This window comes from Otolemur garnettii, unplaced genomic scaffold (assembly GCF_000181295.1).
Source record: "Otolemur garnettii isolate 467f Iridium unplaced genomic scaffold, OtoGar3 scaffold00013, whole genome shotgun sequence".
Classification (NCBI taxonomy): Eukaryota; Metazoa; Chordata; class Mammalia; order Primates; family Galagidae; genus Otolemur; species Otolemur garnettii.
In genome coordinates this window covers 31,735,053-31,752,745 of record NW_003852408.1, presented here as the reverse complement: position 1 = coordinate 31,752,745, position 17,693 = coordinate 31,735,053, and the positions used below count along the sequence as shown (strand labels likewise).

General features: G+C 36.8%; 1 protein-coding gene across 3 annotated transcripts in view; it reads right to left on the bottom strand.

Moving 5' to 3' along the window:
* Nucleotides 1-17,693, bottom strand: part of SATB2 (SATB homeobox 2) — a 193,098-nt gene that overhangs the window by 104,706 nt on the left and 70,699 nt on the right. For 2 of the 3 annotated variants that reach the window (XM_012802151.1, XM_003785049.2), the window contains one exon: nt 948-1,074. The exons of the other annotated variant lie outside the window; for it this stretch is intronic. In XM_012802151.1, the coding sequence (XP_012657605.1) occupies nt 948-1,074 (127 nt within the window). The remainder of the gene's footprint in view (nt 1-947; nt 1,075-17,693) is intronic. 3 annotated transcript variants of the gene reach the window in all.

The following is a 17,693-nucleotide window of genomic DNA, read 5'->3' as shown; positions in this document are numbered from 1 at the left end:
TAATGGAAATGCAATTATGTGTAATTATGAACTTCCCTAAAACCAATTTAATTATTGGGTATTCCTAAGGTTAAATGTAAACAATCCTTCCATCAGATTGGCAGTTTGAAGGCCTGCCTTTCATCCTCATAGAACAATTCAGAGATTTTACTTTCCTAACTCAACAAGTAACTTTTAAGATAAGACACCCAAGCATGCCTCGGCAAGGAAAGGGCTGTTGAGTCCCTGCTGAAGTATAAATTTTCCCAAAAGGGAAAACTCAAAACCATTACACTAAATGATAAGGCTCCTTAAATCACAACTAGCAGGCACTTTGCAATAAAACCTTGCAAAGAACCTCTAGATTTTATTTGGAGGCATATCTTGTTCTGGATGCTATATCTGGAACAAACAACAACAACAACAACAAAAAAGAAGTAGAAGAAGAAGGAGAAGAAGAAAAGAAACCATCCCCAGGATCTTTGCAGCCACAGAGTATATTTCTCTGAGGTAGCCAGTGAAAAGGGAAGGAAAAGGTCTCCAGTGCCAGTGCATTTTGGTAAACCTGGTAGAGGAACAGAATTCATCCCTCACAATACATGCCTGAGGACAGCAGAGGTGTTTACTCTTCAAATACTACATCCTCTGCATTTAGCAGGGCCTAGGGGACCCATGAATAAGGGGCTGTGGAAAGTTCCCCTTTAAGGGCTACAGATTTTTAATGATTTATCAAGCTGCCCCTAGGTTACCACTTCACTGCTTCTGAAAACAAAGCATAAAACAGTTGGAATGTGGACTATAAAGATGCCAGGTGAAGTGCTCCCTTCCCTCCCCTCTCTCCTCCTTTTTTCCATCTCCTCCAACATCTAGAAATCAAGGAAGACAGGATGTGCCGATCCCTGTTGTGAATCTGTGATCAACAGAGGAGCTTCAAGAGTAAGGAAAGGCAGATGTTCAGAAATACCCACCTTTGTAATTGGATTTTCAACGTCACAACATGATAGACATCTTGTAGCATGTCAGCCACTGTTGCGTCAGGGGCATCTGTCACATAACTGAGGGGGAGAGGGTTCCACCTTCCCAGCTTGATTATTCCTGCACAGGGAAGAAAAACATAATAAACACATATCTGCTATTTATTAAACCTTCCTGTTGTTTGTTCAATGTTAAGAAGGTCATTCAATCGTCAACATTCAAGGCCCACACAGATATTTTATAACCCCGTGCAATAAGCTATTTCTTTCTGGCTGACAATTGAGTTAACTATACAGGAAGACAAGAATGAAAGGATGAGGTTTAATCACAGACAATCAATTCTTTTATGTTTTCCTGTTTCTTAAATTACTTAGAAAACCATACGGATACTTCCTTCCCCCAAAGTCTTATTTCACATTCTAACTTAAGACTGATGCTAAATATACAGGACTGCTGATTTCATAGACAAAAAAAAAAAAAGTAAGGCTTAAGTAAATATAAGATTCGGTTTTGAATTGTACGAGAAAATTCCTGTGTGTGGGCTCAGCACACAGTTACATCCTGCCTGTGGTGTGATTCCCAGTGCGAACAGCATTTGGAGCTGATGAAGCAGTTAGAGTTCACTTCCATATCCGTGTCTCGCCAGGCAGAGGGGCTGCTTTCTGGGCCAAATGCAATAGCACCGTGACTGACCACAGATCAGAAATAGCAAAGATGCCTTTAACTTTGACTTTCTTTTTTGCAATTCCTCAGCTCTTTTTAGAGTGACAATAGCACTCTCTCGCAGCTGCATATTATAAATGTGCATGACAATGGAGAAAGAGTAAAAATCCTGGTTGAACTTGGGCTAAGTAGAGCAGTGATTTTAGGAAAACCCTTGTTAAAGGAAGAATCATGGGATGGGCTTCAGCACCATATGGTGAAAATGCTAACATTCCTAAAATAGGCCCATCTTATCTGGTACATAGGGCATGCATAACATTGATGAAGAAAAATAGAGAAATCTATTTCACAAATGACACAGGGTAACAAAAATTTTATTTATAAAGCTATGAAAAATCCAATGGTCCCCAGGATGTCAGAAATTGTCACTCATAAAATGCTGTTATGTCTTAGTGATAAAAGAAAAACAGCATTTTTATTTTATTTTTCACAATACAGGTGAGTCTAATTACATTGTTCTTTATTTAAAAAAAAAAACTTTCTTATCATCAAAGAGAGAAAACATCTTTAGGCCCAAGTAAACTTTTAAAAGCTTCACAAAGAGATGCTTCTTCACAGGTATGGGGCAAAGTTCCAAAAATAAAAAATGAACTCTTTGGTCAGGGCACGTCCTGTCCAAGATGAAACAAATGAATGCGCAATGCTTGACATAATGCTTGAAAACAGGGAATAAACAGAACAAAAATATTAAAATGATGCACTGTTTCAGTATTAAGATTTAACAATCTGGTGCTGAATATGCTGCAGTATAAATAGTGCCTGGACTCAGATCCAATAAAGTAACACAGCTCTCATTCATAGTACCGTATGTCTCCAGTTCTGGCTCCTTAAGTCATATTTCACTTGCCAAGAAAAGCTGTTTTCTTGCGGGGATAGTTTTCTTAACATTCTCTCTCATGACAATGAAAAGTGCACAGCACGCGGCGTGTAGTAGTCCTGAAATGAACATCCAGGCCCACTGGACAGCCACTCTTAGGAGGCTGGGTCTGTTTTCTTGCTGCTTTTGCTCCTGACATTTCCAAGTACTAAAAAGATAACCATGTGACATGTCTAACATATTTCCTTTTTTAAAAGTCATTCCCCAATTTTAAACTCCTTTCAGAAGTCATTATCATGATCACCCATAAGTTGAGTATAAACTGACTGTGTTCTAAAGGCGTGATTTACCCTAAGGGACTAGGTGAGGGAAATGAAGTCAGTGGTTGTGCACTAATGATGAACAAGTAGAAGCAGCAGGGTTTTGGGGTCTTTTTGGTTACCAAGAACATGAAGGCAATATGAAGAAAATAAATCCTAAAAACTTCAATGCACAACTCTACAGGAGATTCATCCACATCGTACATGTCAGTTGTTCATTCCTTTTATTGTTCAGAAGTGTTCTGTTGTGCTAATAACCACAATGCAGCCAGACATAACAGGATATAGTTGTAGGATTTCAGTTAGACGAAATACAAGCACAGGTAAGACTAATTCATGGGGACAAAAGTCAGAGGGATAGGAGGGGGCACTGGCTAGTGTTTCTTGTTTGGACTGGTATTTGCGTGGGTATAAAAACTGTCAAAATTAATCCCACCAAACACTTAATAAGAATACATTTTATTGTATGCAAATTATAACTCAATTAAAAAAAAATACAGGGAGAGGAATCTCTACAGGAAGAAACAGACATATCACTCTACTGGAAACAGTAATCTCCACTTAGGTAAATTCTCTCCCCACCTTGATGAGCCGGAAGGAGACTTGTTTGGGCTGGAATTAGACACACACAGGTGTTTTCACAACACTTAATACCACCATACAGAGCAGCTGCTACAGGTTAGTTTCTACATCTTAGAAGAGAGCTGTTGACACGTGCTATTTTCTCAGGCAATGGGAGGTGGTACATGCTAATTTACTTTTTTGCACCATATTGACCAATTAACCTGCAGGGTCCTAGAAGTCTTGTTCTTTGCCCAACTATTTATCATGGCTTTTAGGCTATTTCCCAAAGGCCACTCTCCTCTAGCCAGGTAGAAACTTGGAGTAAATCTTTTAAACAGGCCTTTTCTTCAAACAGGGTCTCCACCTAAAGTACTATTTTAATCCCCCCTAGAAATATGTTCCTTAGAACAGTCCTCTTCCCCTGATATAAAATAGACAAAAATATTACTTGGAATTGTAGTCAAGCGTTAATTGAGGAAATCAGACTGGGAAGCAGTATACCACAGTGACTAAGAATGCAGGCCTCCAAGTCAAATTGCTTCTATTCACATCCTGGCGACTACGCCTGCTAATTATGTAACCCTAGCAAGTTACTTAATTTCTCCACACCTCAATCGTCTCATCTGTAATTTGGAACAGTAAGAGTACTGATTTTATTTTTTAAAAAATAATAATTTTATAATAATATATATATAGTGCAGATTAAATGTAAAACCCTTAGTACAGAGCCTGTATATAATTTGATCTCAACAATTGTTTAGTCATTCTTTAAAGACCTTTTTAATGCTTCTTAAAGGGAAGACATAGTTGATTTCAAAAAATATTGACACAAGCAATTTTTTATGACCTCCTTAGCTGCCTGATTTGGGTCATGTGCCTGTAAAAGGCCCTCGTTTATTTTAAAGCACACAGGAGGCCTGTCCATCAGCAGGGCTCATCTGTGCCCTCATTCAGCTCTTCCCTCCTTGCTCCTCAGGGGCTCCTTTACTTTTGCCTATTAGTAGGTTCACATCACCTCTACTTTAAAACACACGAAAAACTACAACAATCTCTCTGTTCTCCCAGTCTCTTATTTTTTGCCTCACCCAACCTCCTATAAGTGTACCTCCAATTTCCCCATCTGTCCTCTACCTATGGATATCTAGTTTCAACTTTTTGCTCAAGGAAATGGAGGGTTGGTTTCTCTTGAGCAGCCAAGGTAACATCACTAGCAGGTGGGAGAGTTCAGATGCACTTCCACGACAATGCTCTCACTCTTCTTGTCATCCTGCTAATCATACTGGCTCACATACGTGACACAAGAGATGAAAAGAGTAGAAAGAAGCTTGGTTATGAGTTTTGGAGGGCCATGAATGCCCGAGTCAGTAGCATACTGTATGAGTCAGAAGAACTGGAATCAGGTGAATTTATGTCCAGCCTCCTCTGCTTGTCAGCTTTAAAGCTTTAGGCAAGTTGTTCCATCACTCCAAGGATCAGTTTCACTATCTGTAAAACGGGGATAATAAAAATACCTACTCTTTAGGGTCATTAAGAGGTTTTTAATGAGAATGAGTCTTTAGCACTGGATTGCCACATAGTAAGTCCTCAGTAAGAAAGTAAGGGGAAAATAGATCCCCACAAGATTCTGAGTATAGGCTTAACACCATCAACACAAAGCTTTAAGAGACTAACCTACACAGATTAAGTATCCCTTATCTGAAATGCTTGAAGAACTAGAAGTGTTTTGGATTTCTAACTTACTTCTGAAATTTCAAATGTTTCAATGAGCATTTCCTCTGAGTATCATGTCAGCACTCAAAAAGTCTCAGATTTTGGAGCATTTCAGACTTTCAGGTTTGGGTTGCTCAAACCTACACTGGAATACAGGTGGATTAAAAGTACAAGAAATTCTAAGGGGAAAAAAAAGAACTAAAATTATTCAGGCGGGTGTATCTAATTCTAACCATAATAGCCTCTTCCTGGCTTCTAAGGAGGGACACAGCTCCCACCAAATGCTACAATGTAGTGAAGAAAGACAAAGAAGGAAGACTAGGCCACATGCCTTTGGGGTATATAGTATCCCAATACTATATACAATAGTATATTAGGGAAACAATAACAACGGCATAATTTTAGTATACTGATGTTATTTCTGACGCTCATGAGTAGGTTTGTAGCCCCAATCTAAGAAATGAGAATAGAAAATGATTAATTTAGATAGTATTAGCTGATAGAAGCATTCAAGTGCAAATGTCCTTTGGTAAAATGCTATTTTGTCTTCTGGGTAGATACCTAGTAATGGGGTTGTGGAGTCACATAGAGGTCTACTCTTAGCACACACACCCTGACTCCAGCCAGACACACAGTGGATGCTCAGTACACGGCAAGCCCCTTTTCTTCTCTGAACATCAAACTCTCACTCTTGCTCTTTCTTAGAGTATGGATCCCCAATGTTTACTTCTAAAAATCTAATACATTCCTCAAAATTTCCCCTGGAAATAAGTCCAACCCTGATCAGCCCACCCAAAATAATTCTTTCTAAACAAAGTTGCACAATAAATATTTTTTGTTGGTTTATGCATCTTACACAAAACATCTTATCACAGTATCCCTTTTTGTTAATATCACTTTGTTGGCAAAGTGTTTTACAAAACCATTAGTTCGTCCTTATGAAGTAAGCAGGGAGTCAAAATTCTACCTGGGTGTGAGCTGAAGATTAAAGGATATAACTGTTATTTTTATCATGGGTTTTAAGAAGAGGTAGACATGATTAGGTTACATTATTTGCATTTGTAAGGTAAAGTCCAAAGTTGAGTTGTAGTTGAGTTCTCAAGTTGTGTGCCGTATATACCCCCCACATTGTACTCGACAAATGGGAACTAATTGATCCCCCTCCTCCTACACCCTATCTTGAAATATAATTGTGTTTTCCTATTGTGTTGGTCTACTACTATTTTCAGATTAGTACCAAGTACATGGGATGCTTGCTTTTCCATTTTTGAGATACTTTACTTAAGAGAATGTTTTCCAAGTCCATCCTGGTAAATACAAATATGGGTTAATAGTATTCCATGGTATACATATACCACAGTTTAATGATCCATTCATGGGTTGATAGGCACTTGGGTTGTTTCCACATCTTGCTGATTGTGAATTGAGCTGCTATAAACATTTGAGTACAAATGACCTTATGGTAAAATGATTTTATTTCTTCTGGGTTGATAGCTAGTAATGGGACTGTGGGGTCAAATGGGAGGTCTACTTTTAGTTCTTTAAAGATTCTCCATACTTCTCTCCAAAAAGGCTGTACGAGTTTGCAATCCCACCAGCAGTGCATCAGTGTGCCCCTCTCTCCATACCCATGCCAAAATCTGCAGCCTGGGGACCTTGTGATAATGGGTTAGTCTCTCTGATGTTAGGCAATATCTCAAGAAGATTTTGATTTGCATTTCTGATGATTAGGGATGAAAAGCACTTTTTTCATGTCCTTTTTGGCGATTTGTCTTTTTCTTGGGAAAAATGTTCTGTTCCTGTCACTTGCCCATGGGTTGATGGGACTATTTGCTCTTTTCTTGTTGATTTGCTCCAGTTCTTTATATATTCTGGTCACTAGCCCTTTATCTGACTGATAACATGTGAGTATCTTCTCCCATTCTGAAGGTTGTCTATTTGCTTTGTTGATCATTAGAAGCTTTTTAACTTGATCAGGTCCCATTTATTTATTTTTGCTGTTGCTGCAATTGCCAATGGGGTCTTCTACATGAATTCTTTCTCATGAAAGAATTAAAGCTGATATCATTAAGAATTTTTAGCCTGGTGACTTTTCAAGAACAGCAGTGGGTGACTGGCAAAATTAGAACCTGGGTATTAGATTTTGTAAGATTTTTCAACTACTGGACCAATATCCTTTCTACTCAGCTCTGTTACTGCTGCCCTGGGGATGTGCCCATTTGCCAGTGCTCTACCACACAATGGGCCCCTGGAGAGGAGGGCCATTGCTCATCCACAGCCACACATCAGGCGGGGTTTGACATTTAATGTTAAACAAAGGAACAAATGAATAAACAGGTGACAAGCCCGGAGGACTAAAGAGCTGGCTACACTTGGGATATCTCTGGAAAAAGTAGTTTCCCACAAAGTGCCATTTCGTACATAAACATTGTTTCTCAAATCATCTTTATTATTTCCAAGGAATTTATCATCTGCGAACATTTAGAAAATGTCTGGTGTTGAAGACTATTACAGATGCAGTTTCAAGGTCTCTGAGTCACAAATTACGGGCATTTATTTTGGGGCTGAAATTCATACAAATGTTAACATGATTGAATTGAGCACAATATAAATAAAACTGTTTATATCCAGACAAAACTGTTCACTAAAATATAGAGCACCAATTCACTCATTGTGTAATGTGTTCAGACCAAATAACAAAATGCAATTGTAGGTAAATTTCCCATTAGTGACATAAAATTAGGTATGGAATGGAGGCAATTTTTGTCTAAAATTAAAAAGATACAATAATGGAAACCAGTTTTTTTCTCTCTCAATGCAGAATTCTGCCAGAGTCAGAGAGTTGACATTTCACAAAAAGAAATACCAACAGTTTGTGTTCATGTTTTTTGAATCTTTATCAGTATATAATCTACCTCAAAGAAACCACATATTCTTCTCGACAAAAGGATAATTTATATCTTTAGTGTTGCCTGTAATTATGTAAAAAACAAGAGTGTGATAATATGCATTATAAATGATCAATATTTGATTCATGTTTTTAGAAAGTCAATCACTTCTAGGGATAAAATAAACTGTAGCAACAATATAATATAATCAATAGAACATTAGAAGAGTTTGTATTAAGCATAAGTTACTCATTCATTAAATGAATTTTTCATGTGTGTCACCAGCATACGTCACTAGGATGCAAAGATTATCCAACACACACTGTCTCTATAATTATGGAGCTCACACTTGAGCAGAGAAGCTTATTACTGCTAAACACATGGCTAAGTGAAACTACTTCTAAAAAAAACCCCAAGATGATAGCTTTTACCTCCAACCCTCAAATATGAGAAATATTTGCTTCATAAAGGCCTATAACAGATCACCTATACCTGAGAACAGTTCTCACAGTTTGTAATGACATGTAGTTAGATGTTGATAAACTACATAGATATTGGGTATACTTCAGAATAAAGCATGCTAATCAATCCGTGTAACAGATATATGCAACCCAGCAAGATATCAGCAGTATTATAATGCAACTCGAAGGATAATTTTCTTTTATTCCAGGTGCATTTTAACATTAATTTTAAAAGCAAAGTGAAAAGTCAGCCTGGGAAAAAAATGAGACATTAGCTTTAATATCCAAAGGCTGGGGTTTATATATCTCATAACTCCCTGGAAAAGAGTTCAACAAAAGAGTGTCAATAAAAACCCCAGCCTCAGAATAACTGAGCCTTGGGGCTTCTGCTTCTCAGTATTATTTCCACAACACACCAACTGCTGATGAGGCTTCTTGTAAAAATAGGAGAACTCATGACATTGATTGCATCTGTTTATCCTCCTTGGAGTGGTCTTGTCCTTATGCTATAGCATGTAATTTTCTGTTGTTCAGCTATGCTTTGTTAAAGAAATTAAAAGCTGTCTGTACTATATAATAAGAACATAGAATTATTTATCCATAAATCAGTTCACAGAAAATCACTATCCAGCAGTATATAATAACTCAGCTTGTGTTTCTAACCTGTGGCCTGACTGTGGTATATCATCAACTTGTTTCAGTGAAAAGGCATAAATTGTTGTTATTATTGCTAAATCTGTGGAGGGAATGACTTTTTCAATAAGGAAAGATGGAAAACAGGCAAAACAGAAATGGTTTTTGAAGTACACACATTTCCCTTTTCAATGTATAGCTTAGCAGTACCTCAATACAACTCACTGAAATAAACCAAACTCTTCTTCTTCGATTTTAAAGACACTCCCTATCTATTTCAAATGGCGTGCATTGGGGTAAAATAAATGTAAAATGAAGTATCATTCTTTGGGCATCTTAAATTACTCAAGTACCTTTTATAATTTACACAAATTAATGAAACCTCACAACATACTTGTCTGGAAGCCTACAGTGTACCTAATCCTGCATTCATAACAATACAAAAGGACACACCAGACAAAAAATAAATAATTCAATGATTCAGTATAAATGCTGAAGCCATCCTGTTATATAAATTTATCTAGACGTCAACAGAGGTGTACGTGTGTGCATGCACCCACATACACACATATACTAAGTACAATGTTTCCTTCTCCACAGATAGCTTCTTTACGGCAACAATTCAGATGTCTGTCATGGATAAGCACAAACAAAGTTGTTTTTAACTCTTTTAGGATATTTTTATTTTTAAAACCTATGTGTATCGTTCAGGGGAAATTATTATCAAGAAGATTAGAATTTTAAAAACAAATTAATTTCAGAGTGCATTCTGAATCAACTGTAATAATATACAGCTCTCTGTTACCCTTGTTTCAAGTTAACTACCCTCTTACACTACAGTAATGTTTTATTTAAAAAATATATGTGTACATAGTACCATTTGGTGTCTTGTAATTCTATACATCGCTTTTACATTTTGTGGCATAAAGATTTTGTCTCATGTAATAGATGCTGCTTCACATTTGGGAAATGTTATGTTACAACTCTGACTTAGATTATTTAATATAAGCACTAAGTAACTAGACTAAATTAATAAAGACCTTACTGGGGGAAAAGGGGGGAGAAAGAGAGAGAAAGAACAAAATTATTCCACAAATTAAATAAAACTTTCCGAAGTTAGTATTTTAGAAACCTTTATTTAATTTTCAAAATTCCAATTCTTCTGAAAAACAGCCAAAATATTGGTCAGGATATGAAAAAAATATGGTTGGTGTTTAGTTATTTATTTCATAAGGGTGCCATTTAAAACCATTACATGGAGGAATAGGCCAAATGAGAAAGAAAAGTGTTGTGAGAAATTACTTGGAATCAATTCTAAACCTCTGTCACTGGTTAAAAATTATTTCATCTGGTATATATTTTCTTATTATTGTTCTAAGTTTAATCATTATCTAAAAGAGTTTTAAATTAAAAGACTAATTTTGGCAGGTAACGCAAACAAGCTTCTCTCTTTTTCCCCTCCTTTCTATTCAGAAATACATCTGCATTAAGAGATTTACCTCTAACATTTGCCCCTCCCAAAGTATCTTCAACAATCAAAAACACAGGGATGGGGGAAGCATACTTTGCTACATTCTAGCAGATGCTGTTCATAATTTAAGGCCACGTTTCTACATCCTCTAGAGTAAAAGGTCTCCACTGAAGAGCTAAAAATACAGTTGCCTCACATATTTCCCATCCTAATTCATTACATGTATTCTTTATAGATGAAAACTAAAGTGTTACAATAGGTTTTCCTGAAGACCTGATTTTCCAGGTACTCTGTCACCAGCTCAGCTCCCCTGGAGTATCAACTATATACTCCTAATCATATATTCCAGAACTGTCCTTCAGACATACTCTGTTTCCTATAATTTAAGGTTACATAATGCCTTAAGAACAATATTTTGGTAGCATGAAAATTCTCAAAGAAACTCCTGCCGTAAATGATGAAAGCAAAAGTACACTCATTGATGTTGTACTCTTCTATTCATGCTCCCACGAACCTCATTTCACAGTTATTTCTAAGGACCTGTGAGCTGTGGAGGCAGGTATGGCACAATCTGTGCTCAGCAACACTCATACATGTATGTATCAGGTATACTTCCATGCATACCCTATTATTAAACTAATAGTTAGTGGATATGGTTTCCAAGTTTTAGATATTTTACATTCGAAGATGTCCTGACAGTTCCTTATCTACATTTTTTGGAAATGTAATATTTAAAGGCTGCAAATGAAACTTTAAAATATGCCAGTACTGTTTGGTTATAAAAGAAACCAAGGATCCAGTACATAGAAGGTGCCTCTCTCAGTTGTCAAATGTTTCTTGAATTGAATAAAAGGTAGATTTGTAGTCACAATGCATCTGGTGATGAATAATGACAAATAGCCTATTCGAGCCCCCTAAAATATTCAGCCGTGTCAGAAAAATGCCACATGAACCAATAGACAATTGAACTGTGGGAGAGACTCAGAGACTACACCAAATGGGATATCTAGTTATCCTGTGGCAGGTGGACCAAAAGATGATCTAGAAGACAGGTGACAGCCAGAAATGGAAACTTTTTCCCAGGATTGTGCCGTTCGGAGGAGTCAGATGAAGTAAATGCTTTCCAAGGTCATTCCTGGAGCAGTTATGAGCCCCATCCTGGCCTATGAAACAAAGCTCCAGGGATAAATCCTAAAACATGCTGATGATAAGTCAAGTTAGCTAATCACTGCCCAGGGTGTCTGGGGGGAAAAACGAGGACCTGGAGCACTGAGATCAATATACTGATTCTCCTCCAGAGAATAAGGAAACAAAAAGATTCCCAGATTCCTTTTTTTCCAACTCACCAGAAGATAATTCTCTTTACTGTCAAGTAGGATACTAAAAGAGAAAGAGGAACATTATAGGTTGTAAGAAAAAATATGGGGCTAGGGTGCATTTTAATTGTGTTATATTTCTTTTTAAGTATAAAGGATTTGTCATGGGCTGAGTCAGCAATATGGGGGGGGGAATGACAATTTAACTTGTTTTTACAACCCTAGCTACAACCCTATCAGCATGAAGATGCCTAAAATACAGGGGGTGTGTGATGGGAATAGACAAGAAAACTATTTTTCTGGAAAAGCAGTAGGGTGGAAATCTAGAGATCTTGATTTTGATATTGGATCTGCAGCCTGTTGCTGTAGCTCTGCACCTGTGAGCAACTCCCTTAACCTCCCTGGGCCCCTATTTTTTCTTTTATAAAATGGAGATTTAAAGCCAAAAACAAATAAAAATAAGTTTCCTAACTCACAAGATAGTAATTATAATGAAATAACATGAGTTAAAGTGCACAGAAAATTATAAAGTGCAATATAAACATATGTTGGCATTCATGAATTGTAAGTTAAGAAGAGGTAAGCACTGCAATTTTTTAGGATTTCCTAAGGGAAAGTTGCCTTTACTTAAAAGCAAAAACTTGAATCTTCTAAAATGTTACAGGCTAACCCAGCAAATCATCTGACGTAGTCCAAAGATGATGAGCTTAGAAAGTTGTCCTATCTCTAGGATTAGGGCCAGTCACTCACTTTCTTTGAGCCCCCGTTTTGCCATCTTTAGGAGTGACCGAAATCTGAAAGATGGCAGCAGGAGCTGCGTTTTACCCACAGCCCTCTGCTACAAATGATCCCAGACATTCTTTGCACTTACAAATATCTGACATCTCTATTCCTCACTAAACTATGAGTTCCACACATAGCATAGTACCTGGCAGATGGCAGAGGCTCAGAGAATGGATGGAAGGGAAGGAGGGAGGAAGGAGAAGAAGAGAGGGAAGAGAAGAAGAGGAGGGGAGGAGGAAGGTTGGTTGATTCACTTTGCCATAGCCCACAAGCTGCACCAGCCTACTTTGCAGATTCACCTTCTGCGCCCTACCCAGACTTTGCCCCAGCATCCTGCCAACCCCAGACAAACAGAAAATTGACCTACCATACATGTTCTTGGGAGCCTGGACATCCAGGAAGACTAGCACAAGAAGTGCTTTAGACAACAGATAAAACCATAGAGAAAAGATCCACTTGCGAAAGCCTTGAAACTAAATCTTGTGGAATCTACTCTACGATCAGAAATTTAGCAATGATCCTGATAGCCCTTTGAGGTTCTGACAGTCTAGATTAAAACGATGCTCAAATCCTTTCAGGTCCAATAATTGAGGCTTTGATTACTGTCATTTTTAAAATACATTAAGCCTTCAAAACTATGTAAATAAATTTAACGTTGAATTGGTAGACTGATTTTTCTATCATTAAAATTCTACTCTTTTAAAAACATAACAGCAAGTACCCAGCTTTGTGTTTCTCATGGAAGTTTCATTTTTATTTTTTTTTTTTTTGGGTTTTCTTTTTTAACTTTTCAAGTTTTGTAAACAACTTCTAAATTCAGGATAATTGAAGGTCTGCCAGTTGGTGAGCAAAACAATGGCTTTCATATCAACCAAAAAAGGGAACATGGCTCAATCATGTTTTTTTTTATTTGACTATCATTCTGCCAACTGCACTTCTTACTAAAATAACAAAAGCTGCTGCCTACAGACTGCTAGTGGACTTCTACCTGAATAAATATAATTGTGTTAATGAGTTTTTTACATAAAAATTACTAACAGTAACTTTCCCAAAGATCCTTTTGTTGTTAAAAGGCAATAATACAATTATCAGGACAAGTAAGACACATTCAGATCAATTTTGCATTTCTATTGCACTAAATAGAATAAATTGTTGATATGCCTCCATAAAAATATGTAATTTCTTCTCATTACATCTATATGACCAACTAAATCCCTAGAATGACCTGTGTACATAAATAAACATAATTCATTTAAGTATAATAATAACCATTAGGAGAAAGGTACAGAAATCTTAAAATTATCTAATTATAAATACTAATTAATTCCCTAGGAATAACTAACATATGAAGAAACTCAAAATGTCAGTAAGATTTACTTTTTTTGAGAGCTTCAAAATATAAAAACTAGGGTAGCTGAGAAGATGACAGGAGTCATATGAGAACTAATACTGTAGATTCATATTGCGTTCTATCAGAGGAAAAAAAGCTGCAGTGGAGCCCCGAAGGGCTTATGTGTGAAGAGGATTTTTTAATCCAGTCATTCTTAAAATAGCTTTAGTGATGTTTCACTCGATTCTAATTAATATCAAACCACCATCTACTTCCCACTTCTAAGAAGGAAATTCTCATAAATCTCAAAAATAAATCCGATCACTCTGGTCAGTAAGTTAAATGAGAAGGAAAAAAAGTCCACTTAGTCTCACTTTGTGTTACTGCTGTATTTTGTTCTGCCTTTGCTGATGTTTTAACATATACATTCTATAATACGTGGGGAGGATAGACAACATAGAAAATATTCACTGCAAGAAGACTGATTTTCTTCATGTCTAATTTTTTGTTCACTGATGAGCTTTTGAATACTGATGATGCATTAGTGGGCTCAAATTTACCTCTAATCACTTTTATATGTTCAATAAGTGTTTTATTATGATCACATTATAATGATCCATCCAGAAATTGGGTATTACTTTAAGCTTTTTTTTTTTTTTTGAGATAGAGTCTCACTATGTCACCCTCGGTAGAATGCATTGGCATCACAGCTCACAGAAACCTTAAACTCTTGTGTTTAAGTGCTTTTCCTGCCTCAGCCTCCCAAGTAGCTGGGACTACGGACACCCGCCACAATACCCAGCTATTTTTTTTGTTGTTGTTGTCATCGTTGTTTAGCAGGCCCAGGCCAGGTTCGAACCCACCAGCCCCGGTATATGTGGCTGGTGCCCTAACCACTGAGCTACCAGCACCAAGCCTTTTTTTAAACTTACTGTGTTATTGCTATGTTGCTACACTAGAATAAAATAGTTAACCAAGTTATCCAATGTCACATTAAAATTAATTTGTACCAGAAACAGAGCAAATCATTAATTTTTAAGTTCTGATAGGACACTTTTCAGCATGGCTCATAGTAACTTAAACTTAACATAGGTTAAAATGCCCAAGGACATTTATTTATCAGTTTATAGTCCTTACACAATTGAATATATCTCAAAATCAGTCATAACCAACCAAAGACTACCTCATTCATTTGAACACCCTAGCCTGGTATATAATACTTAGTAGAAGCTCAAAAAATTGCTTGTATAATAGTGTTGAAAATTGATTATGTTCTAAGAACTATATGAGTCCAAAAATGATCACAACTTTCTTCCCCAATCACATCTATGTGGCATATAATTTTCACATTTAATGTGTACTTTGCCAAATACAGAAATAAGAAATAAAAGTTTTGTAATTCTTGCCCTTGCTACCAAATTACTTGATGATACAAAATATTGGGTTGCAGTGGTACATGTAAAAATGCTTACAATAAACCAGAATAAAGTCCTAAAAAAACCTTTTACTCACTCATTCATAAGCCATTCCACGTGAAGCCAACCCATGTAAAGGACCTTCACACTGCTATTTTTCTCTCTGGTCTATCCCATGATGCTGCAGGATGTGTCCATTATTAAATGGGTTTCTTGTCCCTCAATGGGCAAGAAACAATTCTGAATTACAAAATGACTTCATATGAGCTAATGCTTATGTTAAATATCCAGCAATTTTCAACATGGGCTGTATTTAAACAACTGGCAAAGTTGACTCTACTTTCTTTTCTTTTGCAGTTTTTGGCTGGGGCCGGCTTTGAACCCACCACCTCTGGCGTACAGGACCAGCACCCCACTCCTTAGAGCCACAGGCACCACCTGACTCTACTTCCTATAACTGCTTATGCATCCAAATCTGAAGGTAAGGACTGATTTTGTGTCTTTGAACTTCCAGTCCCTGCTCAATTCACACAAACCTTTTATTCTATTCCTGTAAGATACAACCACTAGTATCACAATATTTTTTTTTAAATGTCCTCTAATGGCGTCATACAAGATGCTTCAGATTTCCATATTTGTTGTCTCTATTATCTTTTCAGGAAATAATTAATGCTTCACCTGGGAGTATTCAAAATGCCTACTGGAATAATCCAAAACTTCAATTGCCCAGAGTGGGTATGCCTGTATAAACATTCATCCTGGATAATTTATTTCCTTTTGCAAATATAAGGCCTGCAAATGTGTTTTACAAAAACAACAATAGCATTTTGGATTTCAAATGCAGAAGAAAATGATCTCTCAAAGAAGCTGCAGTACAAAGGGAAGTCACAGTCTCACTGGTCTCTAGAAACCTTGATGTCGTCAGGAAAAAGCCAAGTGAAGTTGGTGAAAATCCTAAGTGCTGAGAGTAACACACTGAGAAAGTTGTCTAATATAATCTGACCCATGGTTACTAGAGAAAATACTGCATTCCTTGTTATCTTATTCCTAGCAAATACATTTCTGTCTTAATGGAAAAGATCTGGGTTCACACTAATCAGGCCCAACGGAAGGCCATATTAGCAATTTGGCAGGTGCCTGAGGGCCATACCTAATCTGCATAAAGTGAAGCAGATTGCAACCGCCCTCATCATTTTATTTTTAAACTGGTTTTTGAAGCGGAGCATACATAAAATCTCAGAGGGAGAGACATGAGATGGTAGTGCATACATTTTCCTTTATGTCTTTATTTTCATTCTTTTTGTACAAATCATTTTCCTGAATGGCTATTAACCTAAACAAAGATAACAAAATACAAGGTGTTAGGAAAAGGAGTAGGCAGTGATCACAAAATGATCATATGGAAAAAAATGTTGTATGTTTTCATAGATCTTCACAGTCTTCTATAATTCCACATCAGTTCTAATTTGAAATTAATGTTTCTATGTTTTGTGAAGACATGCTAAATGTCTTCAAATATACTTTGAATTTGGGAAAACCGTACAGCTAGCAAAGAGTCCATGGCTAATGATTAGCTGTACACCTGTGATCTGTCTAACAGAGGAAAACATTGTATTAGGTATCACTATTATCATCTTAATATTGGCTTCTGCTGCTCGTAGCATACTTTAAAGATCACGCTCTTTACCCTAAGAATTAATAATCAAAGTCATTCAGTTTAAGCCTCAGTGAGTCTGAAAAATAACAGAGTAATAATGAAGAGTGACTAAAATAAGCCACACAAAATCTGGGGAAAAACAGACAAGAGACCACCACAAAGATTAGCATGTACCAGATAAATTTTTAAATGGAGTTAATGTAGGCATGGAAGTCCCAAGAGAATACCATGATGGAAGAATTTGGGGGTTTGTTGCTGTAAAAATACATATAGAAGATGCTTAGCCGGATATTTTGGAACAAAAGGATGTTACAAATGAAATGGTTCCAACCAGAGAAGCCATATTTTCTGGACATTCCCTACCTTGACAGGATGGTAGAATTAATGTTGAGAAACAGGAAATACCAAGTAGTTTTGAGGAAAAAGATAAAAGGAACTTCACAGACCAATGGGAAGCTAGTGTAGAGCATTGAGAAATGATTGAGAAATAGCAATCTTCCAATATCAGCTAAAGAACAGGCACGCATTCTAGAGCTATGGACTCTGGGTCATAGGAAACTGCTAAACCTAGAACACATAGGAAGTAAAGACTGTTGCAGCAGAAAGAAAAAAAAGAGGATGAATGTCAGCAACCTGCAACCTTGAAAGATA